Source organism: Lepidochelys olivacea (assembly GCF_965140295.1).
Source record: "Lepidochelys olivacea isolate rLepOli2 genome assembly, chromosome: 11".
Lineage (NCBI taxonomy): Eukaryota > Metazoa > Chordata > Testudines > Cheloniidae > Lepidochelys > Lepidochelys olivacea.
This window is the reverse complement of record NC_140421.1, coordinates 7,501-33,488: the sequence shown is the minus strand read 5'-3', so window position 1 is coordinate 33,488 and position 25,988 is coordinate 7,501. Positions and strand designations below refer to the sequence as shown.

Below are 25,988 nucleotides of genomic sequence, written 5' to 3'. Positions count from 1 at the left end.
CACTTTGCAGATACTTGCCACTTCTTTCATTAGTTCCATCATCTTTGACTTGGAACCCTAGAAACCCTAGAAGCTAGCCTCTCCTTCCTCCATGGCCAGCCCCTGCTACCTCCTATATTCTAGTGTTCATCTGCTTCTCCCCTTCACTGGTTCCTATGGTATTGCAGCCTTTATCCTGCACACCTAGATCCTGCTACCCGCTGTTTTACAGCACTCAACCTCCTTGCCCCCTGCTTGCCTTGTCACAATAGAAAACAGTATAATTAAGTTATGACTGTATTCAGCTTTAACTTTCTGTTTTCATTCATTAAAGTCACTGGAGCCAGGGGACTGGGTCTCCCACCCAGGTGGGTGCCCTTGTCACGCTGTCTGGAGTGGCTCATGCCAGCCAGTAACAAATGTGAACTCCTGAATCACTACAGCCATCTTACTTTGGAGTCCCAGACAGTCCCCTTAAACTCTCCAGTCTATCTTGCCATTGGTAAATGGTCACTTACAGCAAAAATTACACTGTATTTTAGTTGCTTCTAATCCCAAGAGACCAGTCACTTTCCCAGATCAATTGGTACCCTAGATCTTACATGAAGACAACGCCTGTAGCCAATCCCATAATACACTACCTAAAGGTTTATTAAGTAGGAAAAATAAATGAGTTATTTACAGGTTAAAGCAAGCAAACATATACACACAACTGAGTTACCATCTAAATCCTAAGAGTGACATATTTGTAGAGATCTGTCAGTTCAAAGTGTCTTTCAGGGTGGACCCAGGAGATAACCCCTTGGGATCTCTGGCTTCAGTTTGGTCTCTATAGCCCTGTGAGAGTTCAAACAGCAAAGAGATGAAAAAATCTTCTCATCAACTATTTTTATTTCCCTCTTCTAGTATTCAGAGTGATGGGACAAGACCTTCTCTGTGGGTGGATGGGGCGATTAATAAAGCTTTTGTCTTATAATTGCCCACTCAAAAGCTGTAAGGGGAGTACCACATCCTACTCCTCTGGACATTTTATGTGGAGTAAGGCAACTACCTAAACTCATTCTCACAAGAAACAATGTAGGCACCTAAGCTGCCTAACTCCAGGGGAGGGGCTCCTGACTGTGGATCACAGAGGAAAGGGCCTTGCTTTGGTCTGTATTTAGGTGCCTAATTCACTGAGGGGGTGGGGATTAGGACACACCCCTCTCATAGGTATCTCCCATTGGCTAATGTAGGCAATGCCCTGCCTAGCATACTGGTTTTGTGGATCCCATTCTCAGGCACCTCTCTCTCCCCATTCATTGTATGGGGAGCGTAGGCGCCTAACTCAGGCTTGTGGATCCCATTGTTTTTCCATGAATTTTCTAGGCACTGAAAAGTTAGACATCGTGACGCTGAGCATTGCAAGGCCTAAGTCCTTTGGTGGATCTGGGCCTTTTTTCGTATGGCTGTACTTGGCAACACATTTCTATGGGATTCTGTGCTTATGGTACTCCATGCTATGTAGAACTCTACCTGCACTTGGACATGTTCTGTTCACCGTGTAACAGCTTTTCCGCTTTTCTTTACAATTAGAGTAAGAGACCTCTTCCCAGGCACGGAAATAGACAGGTATGCTCAGTTCATCAGTGATTCCCTGAAGAGAACCAAGACCAGGGAGTTTGTGCCCTCCCAGGAGGAAATACTGGCTCTCATCACTCGTGAAGAAATGACCACAACTGTGTACTGCCATGGCGGTGGCTCCTGTAAAATCACCATCAACTCCCACACCAGTGCAGGAGAGGTAATAGCATAGGTCGTATTAATGGGCACAGGGAGGTAATAGGAGGTGATGGTAGTGGGCACAGGGTTGTCTGAGATTTGTCTGGATAATAAGCTTTTTGAGGGGGAGTCCTTGCTGCCACTCAAAGCCAGTTCTCAACTGCTACGGTGATGAGCGACATAAAGAACCTACAGAGAGAGAACTGTTGTTTGAGTGTTCAGAAACACCATCCGGAAGTTCCAAACCACTGAAACAAACTCCCAGGGAAAGTGGTGGATTCTCCATCTCTTAATGGCTTCAGATCCAGACTGGAGATCTCTCTGGAAGTTGTGCTTTAGTCAAACTCAAGTTATTGGGCTCAATACAGAGGTAACGGTGAAATTCTCAGGCCTGTGATATACAGGAGGTCAGACTAGATAATGTAATGGTTCCTTCGGGCTTTAAATCTATGAATCTATGAAAAGAAATAATTTAACAGAATCCTGCTTGCCACCTCTGAGATGAGACCTTTGGGCTCTTACTCGGTGAAGCAACCCTGACATTCTCCTGCACGTGGTCAGATGGATTTGGAGCTCTAATGGGAGGAAGTGCCTTTGGGGCTCCCTCTTCCTATTTTAAAGGCTGACTCCTGTGTGAGTGGTAATACCCAACATTGTACAGTACAAGGTGTCTGATCTCTCTCCCCTGCAGGTGGTTGAGAAGCTGATCCGAGGGCTCGCCATGGAGGACAGTCGTAATATGTTTGCCCTTTTTGAACGCAATCAACATGCGGACAGGGCTATTGAGAGTCGTGTAATTGTTGCTGACATCCTTGCCAAGTTTGAGAGGTAAGAGAACATTTCAGAGGATCCTCATACTGATGACTCTTGACTGAATGGGTATAACATTAGCTCTGAAATTCCCTGGTTAAGTGAGTGACCCGCATGCTGCTTGATAGCATGTTTATGTACCATGAGCGCAGGGCAAACACCCTGTCAGCTCCTTCAACCACTAGGCCCCCATAAGTTCTAGCCCTTGGTAGGTTACATGTAATAAATCATGCACACATTTGTTGTAGTGATAAAAAATAATTCATTAGATTCCAAGGCCAGAATAGATCACTGTGATCATCTAGTCTGACCTCCTCTATAGCAGAGGCCAGAGACCTTCCCAAAAATAATTCCTAGAGCAGATCTTTTAGAAAAACATCCTATCTTGATTTTAAAATTGTCTGTTTGTTAAACTCAATAGATTGAGCTTCTTGTGTCTGTCAGTATAAAGCATGTTTTCTAATTCTTTAATCATTCTTGGGACTCTTCTCTGAACTCATTTCGAATTTATCAACATCCTTCTTGAATTGTGGGCACCAGAACTGGACACAGTATTCCAGCAGCAGTCTCACCAGTGCCAAATAATGAGGTAAAATAACCTCTCTGCTCCTACTCAAGATTCCCCTGTTTATGCATATAAGGATCATGTTAGCTCTTTTGGCCACAGCATCGCAGTGGTAGTTCCTGTTCAACTTGATTATCCATCACAATCCCCAAATCTTTTTTCAGAGTCCTTGCTTCCCAGGATAGAGCCCCCAATCCTGTAAGTATGGCCTACAGTCTTTGTTCCTAGATGCATACAGTAACATTTAGCCCTATTAAAATGCATATTATTTGGTTGTGCCCAGCTTACCAAGTGATCCAGATTGCTCTGTATCAGTGACCTGTCTCTTCACTATTTAGCACTCCCTCTATTTTTGTTCGTCTGCAAACTTTATCAGTGATGATTTTATGTGTTCTTCCAGGTCACTGATAAAAAATGTTAAATAGCATAGGGCCAAGAACTGATCCCTGCGGCACCGCACTAGAAACACACCCATTCAATTATAATTCCCCATTTACAATGACATTTTGAGACCTTATCAGTTAACTAGCATTTAATCCATTGATGTGTGCCATGTTAATTTTATATCTTTCTAGTTTTTTAATCAAAATGTTATGTGGTACCAAGTCAAATGCCTTACAAAAGTTTAAGTATATTACATCAACATTGTTACCATTATCATCCAAACTTGTAATCTCATAAAAAAAAAAGATATCCGGTTAGTCTGACAGGACCACTTTTTCATAAAATCATGTTGATTGGGATAAATAACATTGCCCTCCCTTAATTCTTTATTAATCAAGTCCCATAGCAGCTACTCTATGCTCTTGCCTGGCATCAGTGTCAAACTGACAGGCTATAATTACCCAGGTCATCCTGTTTACTCTCTTTTAATAGTGACACAACATTAGCTTTCTTGTGGTCTTCTGGAACTCTCCAGTGTTCCGTGACTTACTGAAAATCAACATTAATGGTCCAGCAACTCCTTTGCCAGCTCTTTTAAAACTCTTGGATGCAAGTTATCTGGACCTCCTGATTTATAAATGTCTAACTTTAGTAGCTGGTGTTTAACATCCTCCTGAGTTACAGTTGGGGCGGAAAGAGTGTTATCACATGTGCCGACATCATCCGATTTTTTCCTAAATACAGAACAGAAATATTTATTGAACACTTTTACCTTTTCTGTATTATTATTATTATTATTGTTAATTCTACCATTTCCATCTAGTAATGAATCAATAACATTGTTATGATTCTTTTTGTTCCTAATATATTTTAAAAACTCCTTGTCATAGAATCATAGGAAGAGACCTTGAAAGGTCATGTAGTCCAGTCCCCTGCACTCATGGCAGGACTACGTATTATCTAGACCATTCCTGACAGGTTTGTCTTACCTGCTTTTAAAAATCTCCAATGATGGAGATTCCACAACCTCCCTAGGTAATTTATTTCTGTGCTTAACCACCCTGACAGGAGGTTTTTCCTAATGTCCATCCTAAACCTCCCTTGCTGCAATTTAAGCCCACTGCTTCTTGTCCTATCCTCAGAGGTTAAGAAAAACAATTTTTCTCCTTCCTCCTTTTAACAACCTTTTGCATACTTGAAAACTGTTATCGTGTCCCCCCTCAGTCTTCTCTTTTCCAGACTAAACAAACCCAATTTTTTCAATCTTCCCTCATAGGTTATGTTTTCTAACCTGTAATCATTTTTGTCGCTCTTCTCTGGAGTCTCCAATTTATCCACATCCTACCTGAAATGTGCGGTCCAGAACTGGACACAATACTCCAGTTGAAGCCTAATCAGCACAGAGTAGAGTGGAAGAATTACTTTTTGTGTCTTGCTTACAACACTCCTGCTAATACATCCCACAATGATCTTCGCTTTTTTTGCAACAGCATTACACTGTTGACTCATACTTAGCTTGTGGTCCACTATGACCCCCAGATCCCTTTCCGCAGTACTCCTTCCTAGGCAGTCATTTCCCATTTTGTATGTGTGCAACTGATTGTTCCTTCCTAAGTGGAGAACTTTGCAGTTGTCCATATTGAATTTCATCCTATTTACTTCAGACCATTTCTTCAGTTTGTCCAGATCATTTTGAATTTTGGCCACTGTAGACAGGATACTGTGCTGGATGGACATTTGGTCTGACCCAGTATGGCCATTCTTATGTTCTTATGAGTTTTAATCCTATCCTCCAAAGCACTTGCAACTCCATCCAGCTTGGTATCATCTGCAAACTTTATAAGTGAACGCTGCATGCTATTATCTAAATCATTGATGAAAATATTGAACAGAACCAGACCCAGAACTGAACCCTGCGGGACCCCACTCATTATGTCCTTCCAGCATGACTGTGAACCACTGGTAACTAATCTCTGGGAACGGTTTTCCAACCAGTTTTGCACCCACCTTATAGTAGCTCTATTTGTCCTTACCTCTGCTGACCAGTCCCTTTGCTTCCCTTATCAATTTTTTACAATTCTACAATTATGATTAATATTCATTACTGTCAACTTCCTCTTTCTTCCATTTGTTATATATTACTTTTATTTTTATATAGCTGCCTTCACTTCCCCTCTAAAGCAGGCCAGTTTTTTAACCATTATGGCCTTTTTCCTTGTTTGTGGGCATCTAGTAAAATGTTCTTAAACAATTCCCAATTATCATTTATATTTTTCTGATTAAATTCTTCCTCCCAGCTGATCTGGCTCAGAATTGTTTTTAGCTTTGTGAAATTGGCCCTTTTAAAGCACCAAGTATGTATAAAATATTAGTGGTCTGGACTTTATTGTGTTTGTACGTTATAAATATGATCGAGTCATGATCAGTGGTACCTAAGCTACCATTTATTTTTCATTTGGTTATCAGTTCCTGTTTATCTGTCACAACAAGGTCTAGTACAGAATCCCCCATGTTGAATGCAACACTTTTTGAGTTAGAAATTGTTGTATATGATATTTAGAAATTTCAAGGATATGCATGAGGCCTCTGGCATATGTCATTCAAATTGAAGTACCTCATGATCATGCAATTTCACTACACATTATAAATAGGTGTGTAAGGAGTCAGTCGTCCTGTTCCCTAGTGTGATTTGGTGGTCTGCAGCAGACACCAACCAATACCCAATCTTGTGCTTTGTCTACTAGGACGTTAATCCATAAGCATTCAAGATAATTTTCTTCTGAGTTTTCAATGATTCAGAAATAAGTAATGCCATTTTGGACATAGAGTGCCACTCCCCTGCCTCTTTTGCCCACTTGGTCCTTCCTAAATAGTTTATAACCATTGGTTTTAACACTCCAATCCCACCTGGTTTCAGTAATTCCTTATTAGGTTAGGACTCTCAGAAAAAACTCTTAATGGTTAGTAATAGAAAGTGCGGAGTAATCCCTAACCAAATCATAGAATATCAGGGTTGGAAGGGACCTCAGGAGGTCATCTAGTCCAACCCCCTGCTCAAAGCAGGACCAATCCCCAACTAAATCATCCCAGCCAGGGCTCTGTCAAGCCTGACCTTAAAAACCTCTAAGGAAGGAGATTCCACCACCTCCCTAGGTAACCCATTCCAGTGCTTCACCACCCTCCTAGAGAAAAAGTTTTCCTAATATCCAACCTAAACCTCCCCCACTGCAACTCGAGACCATTACTCCTTGTTCTGTCATCTGGTACCACTGAGAACAGTCTAGATCCATCCTCTTTGGAACCCCCTTTCAGGTAGTTGAAAGCAGCTATCAAATCCCCCTCATTCTTCTCTTCCACAGACTAAATAATCCCAGTCCCCTCAGCCTCGCCTCATAAATCACGTGCTCCAGCCCACTAATCATTTTTGTTGCCCTCCGCTGGACGTTTTCCAATTTTTCCACATTCTTCTTGTAGTGTGGGGCCCAAAACTGGACACGGTACTCCAGATGAGGCCTCACCCCAATAGAGGGGAATGATCACGTCCCTCAATCTGCTGGCAATGTCCCTACTTATACATCCCAAAATGCCATTGGGCCTTCTTGGCAACGAGGGCACACTGTTGATTCCTATCCAGCTTCTCGTCCACTGTAACCCCTTGGTCCTTTTCTGCAGAACTACTGCCTAGCCATTCGGTCCCTAGTCTGTAGCAGTGCATGGGATTCTTCCGTCCTAAGTGCAGGACTCCGCACTTGTCCTTGTTGAACCTCATCAGATTTCTTTTGGCCCAATCCTCTAATTTGTCTAGGGCTCTTTGTATCCTATCCCTACCCTCCAGCGTACCTACCACTCATCCCATTTTAGTGTCATCTGCAAACTTGCTGAGGGTGCAATCCACACCATCCTCCAGATCATTAATGAAGATATTGAACAAAACCGGCCCCAGGATCGAACCTTGTGGCACTCCGCTTGATACCGGCTCCCAACTAGACATGGAGCCATTGATCATTGTCTGTTGAGCCTGAAGATCTAGCCAGCTTTCTATCCACCTTATAGTCCATTCATCCAGCCCATATTTCTTTAACTTGCTGGCAAGAATACTGTGGGAAACCGTATCAAAAGCTTTGCTAAAGTCAAGGAACAACACATCCACTGGAGTACATCTCAGTACGCTGCAAACCCAAGGGACGTGGTCTCCGGAGGAGATGGCTTTACATATAAATGCCAGGGAGCTCAGGGCCATCCGCCTATCCTGCCAGGTCTTCCTGCCACAGTTGTCCAGTCAAGTAGTGCAGGTGTTGACGGACAACATGGCCTTGATGTTCTGTGTCAACAGGCAGGGGGGTGATCGCTCATCGTCGTCCCTCCTGTCAGGAAGCATTTCACCTGTTGGACTTTTGTGTCCACCACACAATTCACCTGGAGACTTTGCATCTCCCAGGCATCCGGAAAACGCTGGCAGATCATCTCAACTTTTTCTCTCACCACGAGTAGTCACTCCACCCAGAGGTCGCCCGGATGGTCTTCCAGAAGTGGACCTGTTCACCACCAGACAGAATAGGAAGTGTCATCAGTTCTGCTCTCTCCAAGGCCTTGAAAGGGGCACCCTCTCTGATGCCTTTCTCCTGTCATGGACGGGGGACTTGATGTATGTGTTCCTGCAGATCACCAGGGACCTGTCAAAAATCAACAGGGACAAAGTGTGAGTCATTATGACTGCCCTGGCGTGGCCTCGCAAGCACTGGTTCGACACACTTATGGACCTGGCCATGGCTGCACCGTGGCCACTGCCGAGCCGCCCGGACCTGCTCTCACAGGACAGTGATCAGCTCCTGCACCCAAACCTTCTCTCTTTTTGCCTCTCAGCTTGGCTGCTGTCTGGCTGAACCCAGAGGAACAGGCCTGCTCTAGCCAGGTACGGCAAATACCACACAATCATATTATAAGGATGAACATGGTGGTGTAGGGTGTTCCCACGAGGTACAGAACGTCACAGACTCCCAGAGGGAGGTGTTTCTGCATGCTAGCTTTTTCTTTTATCTATAAGAAGTGGATGACAGGATTACTGGGACAGGTTAACTTTTGTGTGTAATGTGGGTGGATAATATTGGTCAAGCTCGCTGAACCTGAAAAGTGATACTGTACATAAGTACTAAGCATTACTATGATCCCTGCTAATCAGGTATTTGTAGTTATAAATAGCTATTTAGACACCTACCTGACCATTTGCACAAGAGGTGCCTGTGGTAATTGCACCCCAAAGCAGCATGTGCAAGCGCACTTCCCCTTAAACTATTATTTGATAGAATGGTTGTTGGCTTCAACCTGGTATAGGTCAGTAGTGATTTAGGGTGCTCAGTCCAGTGTATGATGGACGAATGTCCACATCACAACCAGAATTAATAATTGTTCCCTTGTTATCCATCACAAAAGAGAGGTTAAAGACTTGAGTGGACACTTACCCCTCGTGGTGGTCCCTCCAAGACAGGAGTAAGGCATACAAGCAGAGGGTGATATGGAGGAAGATGACATAACCATTGTCTGTTTTATACCTGTTTTGCAGATACAGATAAGATTTTGTTCACCAGGGCTATCAAACAAGCACCTTTCACTAGCACAAAATTATCTTAAAAGAAATAAAAAACTTAAAAATTAAGAATATTCTGTGACATGGCATGGCTCCACCTTGTTTCTTTACCTGGAATCGTCATTCTAAGAACATGATTAAGTTCTAATGCACTTTATATCCTCACAGATTTCTGAGTCAATATCCCACATGAGGAGGCAGCTACAGGAAGGTCCATTACACTCATGGACTGTCCTGGTAAATCAATCATAGAATCATAGAATATCAGGGTTGGAAGGGACCCCTGAAGGTCATCTAGTCCAACCCCCTGCTCGAAGCAGGACCAATTCCCAGTTAAATCATCCCAGCCAGGGCTTTGTCAAGTCTGACCTTAAAAACCTCTAAGGAAGGAGATTCTACCACCTCCCTAGGTAACGCATTCCAGTGTTTCACCACCCTCTTAGTGAAAAAGTTTTTCCTAATATCCAATCTAAACCTCCCCCACTGCAACTTGAGACCATTACTCCTCGTTCTGTCATCTGCTACCATTGAGAACAGTCTAGAGCCATCCTCTTTGGAACCCCCTTTCAGGTAGTTGAAAGCAGCTATCAAATCCCCCCTCATTCTTCTCTTCTGCAGGCTAAACAATCCCAGCTCCCTCAGCTTCTCCTCATAAGTCATGTGTTCCAGACCCCTAATCATTTTTGTTGCCCTTCGCTGGACTCTCTCCAATTTATCCACATCCTTCTTGTAGTGTGGGGCCCAAAATTGGACACAGTACTCCAGATGAGGCCTCACCAATGTTGAATAGAGGGGAACGATCACGTCCCTCGATCTACTCGCTATGCCCCTACTTATACATCCCAAAATGCCATTGGCCTTCTTGGCAACAAGGGCACACTGCTGACTCATATCCAGCTTCTCGTCCACTGTCACCCCTGCAGAAGTTTTCTGCAGAACTGCTGCCTAGCCATTCGGTCCCTAGTCTGTAGCGGTGCATTGGATTCTTCCGTCCTAAGTGCAGGACCCTGCACTTATCCTTATTGAACCTCATCAGATTTCTTTTGGCCCAATCCTCCAATTTGTCTAGGTCCTTCTGTATCCTATCCCTCCCCTCCAGCGTATCTACCACTCCTCCCAGTTTAGTATCATCCGCAAATTTGCTGAGAGTGCAATCCACACCATCCTCCAGATCATTTATGAAGATATTGAACAAAACCAGCCCCAGGACCGACCCTTGGGGCACTCCACTTGATACCGGCTGCCAACTAGATATGGAGCCATTGATCACTACCCGTTGAGCCCGACAATCTAGCCAGCTTTCTACCCACCTTATAGTGCATTCATCCAGCCCATACTTCCTTAACTTGATGACAAGAATACTGTGGGAGACCGTGTCAAAGCTTTGCTAAAGTCAAGAAACAATACATCCACTGCTTTCCCTTCATCCACAGAACCAGTAATCTCATCATAAAAGGCGATTAGATTAGTCAGGCATGACCTTCCCTTGGTGAATCCATGCTGGCTGTTCCTGATCACTTTCCTCTCATGCAAGTGCTTCAGGATTGATTCTTTGAGGACCTGCTCCATGATTTTTCCAGGGACTGAGGTGAGGCTGACTGGCCTGTAGTTCCCAGGATCCTCCTTCTTCCCTTTTTTAAAGATTGGCACTACATTAGCCTTTTTCCAGTCATCCGGGACTTCCCCCGTTCGCCACGAGTTTTCAAAGATAATGGCCAATGGCTCTGCAATCACAGCCGCCAATTCCTTCAGCACTCTCGGATGCAACTCGTCCGGCCCCATGGACTTGTGCACGTCCAGCTTTTCTAAATAGTCCCTAACCACCTCTGTCTCCACAGAGGGCTGGCCATCTCTTCCCCATTTTGTGATGCCCAGCGCAGCAGTCTGGGAGCTGACCTTGTTAGTGAAGACAGAGGCAAAAAAAGCATTGAGTACATTAGCTTTTTCCACATCCTCTGTCACTAGGTTGCCTCCCTCATTCAGTAAGGGGCCCACACTTTCCTTGGCTTTCTTCTTGTTGCCAACATACCTGAAGAAACCCTTCTTGTTACTCTTAACATCTCTGGCTAGCTGCAGCTCCAGGTGCGATTTGGCCCTCCTGATATCATTCCTACATGCCCGAGCAATATTTTTATACTCTTCCCTGGTCATATGTCCAACCTTACACTTCTTGTAAGCTTCTTTTTTATGTTTAAGATCCGCTAGGATCAAGAAGTTGTTTGTTCTCTCCTGGCAATAGCCTTGCATTATACAGTGGGATTGAGGATGACTCATTATCAGGATGCTCTGCAGTTTCTTCCCTTCTCTCATCTGCTTTACAGATTGGCTGGCTCCGAGGAAGAGGAGGAGGAAGGACAGTGGCAGCTGTATTTTAAACTCTATTGCTTCTTGGATATTGAGAATGTTCCCAGAGAGGGGGTGGAATTTGCCTTCATGTTTGAGCAGGTAAGATGTGTGAGGGGGAGGGGATTTCTAAGGATGCATGGTCAAGCAGCTATAAGTAGAGAAGAGGGGAGTTTACATTCATGTCAAGTGTGGGCAAGGCTGGGGAGAGGAGAGTTCATGCCTTTCTGGCAAGCAATTGGGTCACATTGTTGGGAGAAGAGGAAGTTTCCTTTCATGATTGTGTAGCTAGGGATAGAAGGTAGGAAGGGAGCCTGCTGCCTTAGTTCATTGGCTGGGCTGCACTGTATAGAGGTACAGATCAGCTTTTCTGGAACAGAGCAGTAGTACTAGGAAGTAAAGAGGAGAAAAGAGGTAGGAAGAAAAGAAAGGAGAATGATGCCACCAATTCCTGTCCTTAGTCAGATTCTTGTCTTGTAAGTCAAACTTCTCTCTAGCAAAATAATGAAATAAAGTCGATGAGGACAACAGAACTGCAAGCCAAAAGCACAACTGGGGATTGCAAAAATTAAATGTGGCTGGACAAATGTAATTGCTTTTTTTATAAAAATATAATAAAAAAGTGAATAGACAAAGGCATACACTACTAAATCATGGGCTAGATTTTGTTACTTGTGGATACTGAGCCAGTCAGGGGATGATCTCCACAGCGTAGGGGATCACACCAACTGATCCTCCAAGGGCCATATGTACCATGACCTTTTATCACTAATTATTATTATCATTAATAAAATGCACAGCAGTTTATATAAACCGGGGGTCTCAAACTCAGTTTACCTTAGGGCCAGTGCCAGTCCTCAAATCCTCCCAGAGGGCCAATAATGTCACTCATGCCACCCAGAACCCCCCCCCAAAACTCCGCCCCCCACCTGCCTAAGGCTCTTGCGGGGAGTTTGTGTGAGGGATGTGGTCTGAGATAGGAGATTGGGGTGCAGGGTGCAGGCTCTGGGAGGGAGTTTGGGTGCAGAAAGGGTGAGAGGTTGGGCTCTGGGAGGGAGTTTGGGTGGGGGATGTGGTCTGAGGTAGGGGATTGGGGTGCAGGGTGCAGGCTCTGGGAGGGAGTTTGGGTGCAGAAAGGGTGAGAGGTTGGGCTCTGGGAGGGAGTTTGGGTGGGGGAGAGGGTCTGGGGTGCAGACTCTGGAATGGAGTTTGGGTGCTGGGTGCAGGCTCTGGGCTGGGGCACGGGGTGGAAGTGTAGGCTCTGGGAGGGAGTTTGGGGGTGGGAGGGGTGTGTGGGAAGGGGGAGGGGTGCAGGCTCTGGGAGTGGGGCGCGGCGCTTACCTGGGGCTCCAAGGTAGGGCAGCCTCTGTGCGCTGCTGCCCATTGGCTGCAGGGGGCCGGCAGCCATGTGGAACGAGCGTACAGGAAGCCACTCAACTCCACTGCGCTGCCAGTGAGCGGGGCCCCGAGCTATTTTAAATCGCCTAGGGGAGGGAGCGCCCAGGGGCGGCAGGTACGGCCATGGGAGGGACCCGGCCCCAAAATTGCTGGTGCCCCGTGGGCCACATTGGGGAGGTTCTCTGGCTGCAGATGTCCAGCAGACTGGAGACCCCTGGTATAAACCTTACCAAAACAAATCATTTCAATTCCTAGGTAGTGGATGACCGAAAGAAAACACATGACTGACGTTAGTCACATACAATGCACTTTAGGAAGGTGGTCAGATACTATGGTGATTAGGATAGTACACAAAATGGAATAGAATAAGGTAGTGTGAGTTGCTATAATGGCTCCCAAGTCACCTCTCCCTGTCACCAGCACGTGGAAAATGAAGTATAGTTTTTCAACTGCCATAATGGGCTGTTGAAAGCTGGTGCAGAGTAAGGCATTCTTCAGGCTGCTCTAGGTTACACCAGGGACATGCACAGTGTGAAGCAGCCCCACTGATCGGGGGTACAAAGACAGCCTTTATATGCACACCCTTATCTTGAGCTGCGTTGTGCAGTAGACAATGTACAGTGTTGTGCAGCTGTAGACTTCAGAAACCAACTGATAGTGTCTCAAAGAATCTTAAGTTGAAAAAATAATACAAATGGCTTAGATAAAACATTGTCCTGAAGATTTAAAAACTGGCTGATTGACCCAAAATGATGGAATGAGGTGAAGCACTTGTGCATCACCCAGACAGCAGCTCCCAGAGACTGACATCTTGGAATGAAGACAATGGAGCATCAGATAGTTGGCCAAGCTTGCCAGGCCATACACTCAACTTGATGGCATTTCTCTCTGTCTGTCTGTCTGTTTACATAATGTGATGACTTTTGAATGCCACATCTTAAAATGAGCCATAGATTCTTCTTCAAATGACAGTCCCTATATGTATTCCAAAATGCAGGGTGTGCATGTGCGCCATGAACCAGAGCCAGAAGTTTTCGGTAGCAGTGTCTATTGATTTGCAAGTGGGTCGTGCATTGTCTCGTGCTCCAGGCGAGGTTATAAGAGGCCCTGCGGGTGACACTCCTTCAGTTCCCTCTTACCGCCACATGGTCGGAATCGGAATCCTTGTTCCTCTGTGCTCATAGTCTGACTACGAGAATGCACTTGTCCGTTGTTGTCACAGACTCACAGGCCCTGTGCTCTCTCGGCTCCGTATGGCCCCTGTGAGTAACCCCCTTCAGCATGATAGCCCTCTGTGAGGGTTGCACACTCTCTCCAGGACTAGGCCTTTTGGCCCTGCAACCTCCTGGGACTGCACTACTGAGCCTCCAGCATGCCTGTCTCTGCCGTGGGACCCCTCAGGGAATCCACTTGCTCTGGACCCCCGGGGCCTCCACACCCAAAGGGAGCAATGTCACCCCGATCTCTAGACTGCAGTGACTCTCAGCCAGTGTAAATCAGAAGAGTTTATTGAATGTCTGAACCCAGCACAGGAAGTTCTCAAGGCCCTCGGGTCTAGAAAGTCTCAGCACCGTCCATCTGGGTCTGTCCCGTCCCGATGGGCTCTTTGTCCCCAGTCCAGCAGCCCCCTCCTTCCAGCCAATCATCAGCTTCCCCAACAGCCCCTCCTCCATCCTTTGTCTTCAGTCCCACGTAAACAGGCCTCCTGGGCCCTCTCTCTTCCATCCTTTGGTCCCACTTTCCAGAACCAGCTGGTCAGGTGACAGACATCCTCTCCTCAGCCCTTTGTCCTCCCACTGGCCAGAACTGGCTGGGTTCCAGACTGGGGCAAGCCTCCCAGTCAACAGTTGATAGGGTACCCATTCTCCAGGCTGTAGTCTGCGCACAGCCCCTAGCTATCCCTTCCCTGTACCCTGAGCTACCCCGTCCCCACACACAGCCCCTAGCTACCCCTCTCTCTGCTCCCTGAGCTACCACCTGCCTGCACACAGCCCCTAGCTACCCCTCTCTCTCTGCCCTGAGCTACCCCCTCCCCACACACAACCCATAGCTACACCCTCCCTGCACCCGGAGCTACCCCTGCTGCATGCACACAGCCCCTAGCTAAGGAGTTCTCAAACTGGTGGTCAGGACCCCTCAGGGGGTCGCGAGTTATTACATGGGGGGTCATGAGCTGTCAGCCTCCACCTCAAACCCCAGTTTGCATCCAGCATTTATAATGGTGATAAATATATAAAAAAGCATTTTTAATTGGTAAAGGGAGTCGCATTCAGAGGCTTGCTCTGTGAAAGGGGTCACCAGTTCACTGCCCTAGCTACTCCCTGCCTGCACCCGGAGCTATCTCCTGCCCCCACACAGCCCCAGCTCCTTCCTCCCTGCACCCTGAGCTCCCCAGTGCCTGCACACAGCCCTTAGCTCGCCCCTTCCTGCACCCTGAGCTGCACCCTGAGCTACCCCCTGCCCGCACACAGCCCCAGCTCCCTGCACCCTGAGCTACCCCCTCACTGCATACAGCGCCTAGCTATCCCTTCCCTGTACCCTGAGCTACCCCTCTACCTCTACACAGCCCCGAGCCCACCTGCCTGCACCCTACGCTACACGCCTGGCTATCCCCACCTGCCTCCTGAGCTACCCTCCTGCCCACACACAGCCCCTAGCTACCACCTGACTGTACCCCGAACTACACCTCTCACTGCATATAGTGCGTGAGTATAGTGCGTAGGGTATTTGGAGTAGGTGGCTTGGTGTGTATAGAAGGGAAGTTTGTGAGAGTCAGGTAGTTATGTTTGCGGTGCTTGGTATGGTGGTGGTAACAGATGTGTGCCTATGGTAGAGGAGCAGAGGGTACGTTTTGCTGGGTGGCTTAACTTTCGTATCTTCGCTTTTTGTGTGTTAGTGTTGGCTATATTATGTATGTAGCATCCCCACCTGCCTCTCAGCAGTTCTTTGGGATATCCTTTATGGTGTGTTTGAAAACTTCCCAGCCTTCTTCCCACTGGTAGATTTTAATATTTCTGTGTTGCTCACTGTATTTTGTATTTCTGAATTCACCAAAACTTGCTTTTCAGAAATCTCTTGCTCTTCTACTGCTTTATTCTGTGACCTAGTTGTTTGTCATGCCAAGTACAAGTAGCTGGTAGTCACTGGTTCTGAGCTTCCCTGTTTCTCTCTTTCATCTAACAGGATTTCCCAACAAAATAAACAGGAAAGGGCTGAAAGAGCAAAGGAGGGAGGCATTATGTTTAATTTCTTTTAATTCGTTCTGATTTCATTTGTCCTCCTTATAGTAACTGCTAGTCAGATATCCTGACTCTATGCACTTCTGTACTGGGATTGGCTAGGTGCTGGGGCAGATATCACAAGGTTGAGCACCGTAAATGGACAGATAAGGCATAAATTATGGAGGGTTTTTTTTGTTTGTTTAACATTTACAGGCTCATGAAAGTCTTATTGATGGGCACTTTCCTGCCCCAGAGGAGACACTGCAGCACCTGGCAGCCCTAAGGCTGCAGTACCTTCATGGAGACTATTCCAAAATCACCTGGACCCTCGATGGCATTTACCCAGTGAACAGGCTAAAATCCAAAATCCTGCAATCAACAAAGAGCAGTGGCATGACCAGTCATGCTCTGGAGAGGAGACGGACCAGCTTTCTGGAAGGAACTTTGAAACGTGGCTTCAAGACAGGCTCAGTAAAAAAGCAGAAGGTGGAAGAAGAGCAGATGATGGAAATGTGGGTGAAGGAAGAGCTCTCTGCTGCTCGGGCCAGCATAGTGCAGAAATGGAACAAGTTGCAGGGACTGTCTCAGCACCAGGCCATGGTGAAATACATGTCCGTTGTAAAGGAATGGCCAGGCTATGGCTCAACACTCTTTGATGTTGAGGTGAGAGGTGTATAAACTCAGATAACAACTACTGTCCAAGCAGGCATTATTCTTGGGGATGAAAAATGTTGCATTTTACACTGGACAGCATAGAGAAACTCTTGTTAACATGCTACATTCCGCCTGACTGCACTGAGTGTGATTCCGCCATCAGAGCAGCACCACATACCTAGTCAGGCAAAGTGGAGAGTACTGAGTAAACACTCCAGTTAGTCTAGATGCGTGTTCTGCTGGGTGGGAAGGGAGACATGGACGCTCCCACTTTGAAAGAGAGAGAAAAAACTTAGGACCTTCCCTGGCCTGTGAAGATGGTGGTGTGAGAAAGGAAGGTACAAAACAGGAAGGGAGATGATTTTCCATCACCTGTTGTGAAAAAAGCCCCAGTCCTTTCTAGCAGGAGACACTCCAAAGAAGGCAGTGAAATAAATAATACAGGCAATGGTGCATTACATTACTCAGCATATTTACCTCAGTAAAATAACTGTTTATGAATATTAACACATTTCTTTTAAGCTGCTCTAGAATTTTCATTTTGCCACAGACTTTAGGACAGCAGTGCCACAGAAACCCGGGAATCTTGAGCAACATTTCAGTGCAGTGTCACATACATGTGAAGCCCTGAAAATTGGGGTAGGAGCTTTGGCTGTGAGGATCTTGCAGCTGGCCTACTCCAAGCTATTCCCTGTTTCTCACAGCAGAAGGCACTGAATGAGATAGGTGAGAGAACTGCGTGTGGAGAACCTCACGGCTCATTCCTAAACCTTCCCAGCAGGAGGTGCTGTAGGATTCTCCTGCAGAAGTCCCATTTCTCCTATGGAGGAGGAGTACTGTGGTGTCCAGAGGGAGCAAGAGCTCTCAGGCCCTGCTATGTTTCATTTTTTTTTAAAATGCATTTTTAACTCTTTCTTAAACCAGTAAGATATCTGTCTCGTAGGGTTACAGAATTAGAAGGAAAGATGAGTGAGTACAGAAGGACTGCTCAGACATATTCTGCACTGTTTATTCCAAAACCCTCTGCTCAACTGTTTGACTCAGGATATGTCTACACTTTGAGCGGGGGGTGCAATTCCCAGCTCAAGGAGACGTACCCACACTAGCTCTGAGCTAGTGTGCCAAAAATAGTAGTGCTGCTGTGGAGGTGTGAGGGCCTAGCTGCCCTTTGTACATGCCGACCATCCCGGATGGGTACGTACATGGGGTGGCTAGCCCCTCCCTCTGTCTGCACTGCCATGCCTACACTGCTGTTTTTAGCTTGCCAGCTCAATCACAGCTAGTGTGGGTATGTCTCCAGAAACTGGGAATTACACCCAGAATTCAAAGTGTAGACATGCCCTCAGACCTGCAATGCAGGAGTGTCCCCAGGTTTTCTTTCCCATTTGGAGCACTTCTGTTAATCTGAGTTTTTTGTTCTCAACAGTGTAAGGAGGGTGGATTTCCGAATGATCTCTGGCTTGGAGTCAGTACAGAGAATGTGTCTGTATACAAACGGGGAGATCCTAAATCACTGGAAACTTTCCAGTATGAGCACATTGTTTTCTTTGGAGCTCCACAACCCAATACCTTCAAAATTACAGTGGATGAGCGAGAGATGTTCTTTGAAACCTCCCAGGTATGTGTAACAGGATGTCCCTGCTGTGTATACAGTGTAACTATCCGAGTTCCATTATTACTGTGATTTACTAGAACCAAACAAAGATTTGAACTTTGCAAGTGAGAGCTGCCTTATTAAAAAACTCTTCCTGTAGAAACTGGGCAGGAGAGGAGGAGGGTTTGATTTCCTTTCAACCATGTCACTGCCTAACATAGAAAGAAAAAACATGCTGAACCTCATTTAACATGCAAAACACTTTGTTAATGTGGAGTTTATGGTTTTGGGTGTTCCTTGGTCCCCCATGCTTCTCATGCCCTTCCAGAATGTGAAAAGCGAGTTAAAACAACTCACATGGGAAAATAATACAGAGTTACGGTGACCATACATCATCTCTACAAGACTATTAGTGCAGTAGTAACCAATAGAACATGAACTGTAGAAATGCAGCAGTAAGGTGACACTTCCTTTCCAACAGAATCATATGACCTTAATTCTGCTCCCTTGAATCCCTGCCCTGAGTGGTCCCTCAGGGAAATCAGTGTCTCAGACCTCTGTAAGCCATTTGTAGCACAAGGTGGAGCATGAAGACAGATACATTTTCGGGAAACTGAAGAGAAGTTTAACGTTTTTAAAATCCTTGGATTTCTGCTTTCCAGAATTTTTCAGGCAAATCAAAGTACCACATTCCTCCTTTAACTTTTATGTTGAATGGGATATAATACTCACCACCTGCAAGGAATCTGAGTAGTAATGATGCTGGCACAAACCACAGTGAGATCTGTGAGACCGTATAAATTGGAGTTGGGATAAGTGTAAATCTCAGATTCTTCAGGCTATGATCCATGTGGATTCACTGCTATTCTTTCTGGGTGCACATGCACTCAAGATCAGATTTTTTGGCCAGCATTGTCTACTGATTCATAGATTTCAAGCCAGAAGGGACCAGTATGATCATCTAGTCTGACCTCCTGTATAACACAGGGCATAGAACTTCCACACAAAAATTACTAGAGCAGGTCTTTTGGAAAAACATCCAGCCTTGACTTTAAAATGGCGAATCCACCACAACCCTTGGTAAATTGTTCCAGTGGTTGGTTATCTTCACTTTTAAAAGTTTATGCCAGTGGTTCTCAAACTTTTTTGTACTTTCGTATAGCAAGCCTCTGAGTGTGACCCCCCCTTATAAATTAAAAACACTTTTTTCTTCTTTGAGTGATTGCTCATGTGTATTCCACAATAGGGGTGTGTGCTCACCACGTGCACCAGTGCCGGAAGTTTTCCCCCTAGTAGTACCCATAGGGGGAGCACTCCAGCGACCCCTGGAGTGCCACCTCCATGACACAGTATAAGGTGAGCTGCGTGCTTCCGCCACCCTCAGTTCCTTCTTGCCGCCAGTGAAGGTGCATCAGAACTGCTCTGCTCCAGCTTTGCTGTAGCTCATCCCCAGAACTTTTCGTTCGTTCAGTGCTAGTACCTGTAGTTAGTTAGCTGTTACAGTTAGTTCATTTAGTTCGAGTACCCGAGCCAGGGCATACCCCGCGCCCCGGGTTTTAAGTCATGTGGCTCTTGTAGGTGATCTATGCCAAGGAGTGATCCGCACACAGACTTATCAGTGATCATTGCAAGATTTGCAAGTCGTTTAAACCTCGGACTAAGAGAGAAAGAGACATTAGGCTCCGGGCCATTCTCATGGTGCTGACCCCGGCTCTGGCGCATCTCTCCAGGTCTGCACCAGGCATCGGTGCACTGCGACCTCCCGGTGCCTTCGACTAGTCGGCACCGCTCCCTATCTACGGGGCATAAGAAGGCTAAAAAAGTGCCTTCTTCGCAGCAGCACCAAGGTAAACCAGGGGCAGAGACTAGACCCATGTTGGCCCTCGATCCCCTCCAGCCTCTAGGCCTCCCACTCATGTTGAGCGTAGTTGCCCTGCTGCTTCGGACCGGGCCTCCCTGGATATCCGGATGCCTTCCACGCCAGAGGCCCTGCAGGCGGCCAGAGATGTCATGACCATGCCGGTACCAGGAGCGCTGCTGGTGTCGGCTCCCCGCTCCAGAGGCAAGCCACCGCTGGGTTCTCCACAGTTGCCCCCAGTGCAGCACTGCTCTCAGTCGCGGGAACGTTCCCAACGCCGTTCTCCGCCCAGCGACCATTCGGGGCGCAGTCCACATGGCTCGTCCTCGACTCCCACCAGACTGTCTGGTTGGGTACCGTCCGACTGGGACGTCCGGCACCACTCCACGCCACGGAGCAATTACCGACGGGACCGAGGCAGATGTCGCCAAAGGTCCTCGTCTCACAGGGGTTACCACAGCCGGTCGCAGCACGGACGTCGTCGCTGTTCCCGCTCGGAATCCCACTCCAAGTCTCCGCCAAGGCACCGTCTCCGCAGCCCGGGGTGTAGATCGCCGGCACCGCGCCATCGCGGGTCTGCCCGTTAGAGCAGATCTTGGAGCGGCAGCTACAGATGGTACTGGTCCTCTGCATCAAGATCACGGTCCCTTGGGCGACGCCGCTCCCGGCACCGCCGTTCCTCCCGGTCCCGTGGCAGCAGCAGGTTGTTCATCAGCCCGGTCTCCGCTCATAGTCACCCTTCCATGGGCCAGGCCAAAAAGCCGGGGCCGTCGGTGCCACAGCAGGTGCAGTGGCACTGGGCCCGGTGGCCGGCACAGTGGTACCAGTGAGCACCATGGCCTCCAACGCAGCCCCTGGTGGGGGCCTGCTTGGTAGCCGGAGCCTCAGAGGCACCGTTGGCCTCTCTCTCAAGGCCCCTGAGGAGAGGGTCAGTGGGACGTGCGTCCTCGGCACCGTGCCCGGAGCCAGACCAAGTGGTGTACCCTCCAGTGCTGGCGGATACCAGAGCACTGTACCGGATTCCTCACCCTCCCCGGATGAGGCGATAGCAGCCCTGCCCCCCTCCGTCCCACAGGAGGACTTTAGGGCCCATCAAGAACTTTTAAAACAGGTGGCATCGAGCCTTCACCTCCAGGCAGAGGAGCTGGAGGAACCCTCAGACTCCCTGTTCAATGTACTGTCATCTTCGGCACCGGGCAGGGTGGCTTTGCCCCTCCATGAGGGGGTGGCAAGGATCTCAAATACCTTGTGGCAAACGCCAGCTTCCCTGGCCCCCATCTCAAAGAAGGCAGAACACAAGTACTTTATACTCGCCAAGGGACACGAGTGCCTCTACACCCACCCGGCGCCCAACTCCCTGGTGGTCAAGTCGGTCAACCACAGGGAGCGGCAGGGCCAACCAGCCCCCACCTAGAAAAATAAAGACTCAAGGAGGCTGGACTCTTTTGGCAGAAAGGTTTATCCATCCTTGAGTTTCCAGTTGTGGGTGGCAAACCACCAGGCTCTCCTGGGCAGATACGAATTCAACATGTGGGGTTCACTGCCCAAATTCGAGGGCTCCCTCCAGGAGCACAATTAAAAAAAAAAGTTCAAGGCGCTGGTGGAGGAGGGTGCAGCGGCTGTTAGGGCGTCCCTGTAGGCGGCGTCAGATGCGGCGGACATGGCAACTCGATCCATGGTCTCGGCAGTGTCCATAAGAAGGGCGTCATGGCTCCTGCTGTCCAGTGAGGCGCAGTCGGTCATGCAGGATCTCCCAGTTGACAGCAAGGCTCTGTTTGTGGAACAAACAGATACAAAGCTGCATGGCATGAAGGACTCCCACATGACCCTGCAGACCGTGGGTCTACATATTCCAGCTCCGGCCAAAAGTAAGTGTAAGCCGCAGCAGGCCCCTGCTTCGGCTTCCCAGCCTAAATACGAGGCTGCCTGTAAAAAGTTGAGAGACTATAAGAGGCACCCTCAGCAGCAGTCACAGCCTGCCCCGCAGCCTGGGTCCTCCAAGGGCAAGCAGGTGGGGAAAAGGCAGTTTTGATGGGATGCCAGGGGGCACCCTGACAGTTCCCGAAGGGGATCCCCCCCTCAATAGAGCTTCCCTTCTGCAATCGGTTGTGGGCTTTCCTCCTGGAGTGGTCACGACTAACCTCGGACCGCTGGGTCCTCAACATGATTTCCCAGGGCTACACGCTGCAATTTGTTTTGCCCCCGCCCAACCATCCCCCACCCCCGTTCCTTCTGGGGGATTGTTCACAGCTCCTAGACCTGGGAGTGGTGGAAATGGTGCCCAGGGAGTTCAGAGGCAAGGGTTTCTACTCCTGCTATTTCCTTATCCAGAAGGCCAAAGGGGGACTCAGGCCCATCCTGGACCTGCGGGATCTGAACCAGTTTATGGTCAAACTCAAGTTCCGCATGGTCTCCCTGGCCTCCATCATCCCCTCCCTGGATCCAGGGAATTGGTACACCGCCCTGGATCTGCAGGACGCATATTTCCACATCCACATATTAGAGGGGCACAGACACTTCCTCCGTTTCCTGGTGGGACAGAATCACTACCAATTTACGGTCCTCCCATTTGGCCTATCCACTGCCCCAAAGGTGTTCACAAAATGTATGTCAGTGGTAGCGGCCTACCTAAGACTCCAGGGGGTCCAGATCTTTCCCTACCTGGATGATTGGCTAGTCAAGGGCAGCTCCTGGTCACAGCTGTGGGATCACGTGACGCTTCTACTCTCCACGTGTGCTGCCTTGGGCCTGTTAGTAAATGACAACAAGTCCACGTTAGTCCCGGTCCAGCGCATAGAGTTTATCGGGGCGCTCCTGGACACCTCGTCAGCCACGGCCTCCCTCCCACCGGACAGATTCGAGACCCTAAAGGGGCTCATCAACACGGGCATGAAGTTCCCTGTGACAATGGCCAGAGCATGCCTCCAGCTCCTGGGTCACATGTCGGCGTGCACGTAAGTGGTCCGCCATGCCAGGCTCCGAATGAGGCCCCTCCAGCTTTGGCTGGCCTTGGAGTTCTCCCAGGCCCGGGGCAGGATGGACAAGGTCCTCATCATGCCCGACCCAGTGATTGCCACCCGTCGGTGTGGTCCACCCTGAACAACATGCTCCAAGGGGTCCCCTTCCAGGACAGGGCCCCGTTGTTGGAGCTGGTGTCCAATGCTTTGGACCTGGGTTGGGGGGCCCATGTGGGGACTGTTCAGACCAAGGGCTGTGGTCAGCCCTGGAGCTATCCCTACACATAAATGTCAAGAAACTCAGGGCGGTGTATCTGGCGTGCATGGTCTTCCGCTCGCACTTACAGGGCAAGATGGTCAGAATGTCACATGATCAGTTCATGCCCCTCAGCCGAAAAGCAGTTGATGGCTTACCCTACACAGGCACAGCCTGCTGCAGGCAAGAACGCTAGGAAGCATCTTCGCAGCAGCAGTGGCAGCTTACCCAGAGAAGAACAGGCACCGACTTTGCTGGTGGATGCTCCAGGCCCGCTTCTTCCCATCCCCGCTCCACTCTAGGCCCATCTCTTCCCACCCCCACTCCACCTCATCTCCAGAGCACCCCACATCCCCAGATAATCCTAAGTGCCACCAAACTCAGGGAGGGAGGGGGAGAAGTGGAGACGCTTCCCCGCTCCTCCCCCTCCCTCACAGAAAGTCCTAAGCTGTTTGCCAGTGGGAGAAGCACTGGGAGGGAGGGGGAGGAGGCGGAGAAGAGGAACTTGTGCAATGCTCCCTTGTAAAATCGCTGCTCTTCCACAAAATCTTACATGCAGTGAACAGAGCAGGCAGCCAAAAGACGTTATAAGGGAGCATTGCACAACTTTAAATGAGCATGTTCCCTAATTGAGCAGCGACGTAACTTTGAAACAACATTAAGCAGGAGGACGTTAAGTGAGGAGTTACTGTATCTATTGCCAGCACTTCAGGGCAGTGACTATGTCTTTCTGCAAAGTGACTCGTACACCTAACTACTGTGTTTTCAATCTGCCTACCTATCCTTTCATTTTTTGTCCAGGTGGGAGAAATAATAAAGATCATGAAAGCCTACATCAACATGATTGTGAAGAAACGCTGCAGTGTCAAATCAGCTGCCAGTACGGACAGTCACACTAGCATCTGGACTAGGTGATGAGAAGGAACCCTTATTCCATTAGCCAGAGGCACTTGTCATGCGGTGGGAGTTTACAACTTGGCAGCAGGATGTGTAGCAAAGATTTTTTTTTAAAGAACTTCACTTGATTGATTCCTACATAGAAACAAACTGAAATCACATATCACCACTTACAGTATCAAGGGATTTGCACCTCATCCTAAAGATGTTAGTTAACATCAAAAACTGTTACATTAAACATGAACAGCCGAGACTTGTATTCATCTTGGTTGTTTGAGGGACACTATCTTAAAAAAACAAAGCCACAAGCTTCCTCTTATCTGTCATCTTCTGCCTTTTTCACACTTGTCTGTCACACTGTCAGAAAAATACACAAGGAACAGTTCTGCAGTAGAGGAAGTAGATTCAATAGCTTTCAGTCTGTCGAAGAGCAACTGGCATCTGGGAATTGAGCTAAGAAAATATTTGTTTTAATTTATTTTTCAGCCAAACTTAAAGTTGCATTCCTTTTTCCCAGATTTAATAGTGTTTAATTTTGACTGCCTGGATGTCACGGGCCATTACATTTTACCTAGTTAACCCTGTGCCGCATCAAGTAACTTGGGTTAGACTAAAGTATTTTGGTCCTCAGGAGCCTAAACAGTTGGTTGCCACAGCTAGAGAACAGGAATGTGTGTGCATGGTTCTCTCTCAAGAACAGGGGTGGGCTGTCTGAAGTGGATCCTACTCAGGTTCAGCTCAAACTACATTATAAGCCCTGGTTGAAAAGTGAAGTGTTGTCTATTCCTGGGGCATGAATGCCATTTAGTTGCATTTACAAGGACACAGCTGTTTCAGCCCCCACCCTCAATTTTAGTTCAAACTCATCCCTTTAAAGGTAGTGACTTGGATCCTGCCATGCAATTTATTTACATTTAGGCTTTTAGGATGTCCTGGAAGGAGGGACAATCACCTTAGAAAAAGTGGTGGCTCTTACTAAGCACACAGTGTGCAGATGAACTACCCTTCCTTCCACTCTAGTCTAACAAGAAAGACCGCCACTTTCTCCTGCAACATTCCATCAAGAACTTCACATGCCACTCAGTTCTAACTGGCTCCTATACCAGTAAAGTTCCTTCTTTCCACTCCATGGGTCTTTAGCAAAACCCAAAGAGAACAATTTGTTGTCACAGAAAACAGGATGAGTATAGTTGGCATCTTTCTCTTCCCCCATCCCCCAACCATTCTGCGATATGGACACGCCAGACCTGTCACTAGGCTAAGCAGGTACAGTGTTGACATTACATTTTTTTATACTGGAATTTTGCCTCAAGAAGCCTTATTGATGAGTCTTACAAGAGCCCTTCTTTGTCACTTCCATAATAAAATGGATGACCAGGTGGCAACTTCAAATGGTCAGGAAAGCAGAGGAGATGGGCAAAATAACACTGGTCACATTGCATATTTGGTCAAATACACTGAATGGAGCCTTTTAATATATTTAACCATAGCTCTAATTTCCTCTGCCCTACTGCTATAGTCTAGCTCTTGGGTAGCTGCAGGCAGCTTGAACCCAGTTGGGAATGTTAACACCCCTCACTTCTTGTTTTGACATGCTCATTTCTATTACAGATTTCCTTCTGCTCTTTTTTTAATTTGTAACTGGCTTTACAAAATGAAGGTTTAATAAATTATTGGCTTGCATGGCCTGTTTTCCTTCACAGATGTTGTGCACAAACAGTTGTGTG

The 25,988-nt window shown here is 47.6% G+C and overlaps 1 protein-coding gene across 1 annotated transcript in view; it reads left to right on the top strand.

Annotated features, from left to right (window-relative positions):
- Window positions 1-24,518, top strand: part of LOC311528178 (unconventional myosin-X-like) — a 269,478-nt gene extending 244,960 nt beyond the window's left edge. The window contains exons 35-40 of the mRNA XM_084642873.1: window positions 1,555-1,762; window positions 2,432-2,568; window positions 11,405-11,528; window positions 16,259-16,708; window positions 18,126-18,317; window positions 24,166-24,518. Coding sequence (XP_084498999.1) covers window positions 1,555-1,762; window positions 2,432-2,568; window positions 11,405-11,528; window positions 16,259-16,708; window positions 18,126-18,317; window positions 24,166-24,279 — 1,225 coding nt within the window. The 3' untranslated portion in view covers window positions 24,280-24,518. The remainder of the gene's footprint in view (window positions 1-1,554; window positions 1,763-2,431; window positions 2,569-11,404; window positions 11,529-16,258; window positions 16,709-18,125; window positions 18,318-24,165) is intronic.
- The last annotated feature ends 1,470 nt before the right edge of the window (window positions 24,519-25,988 follow it).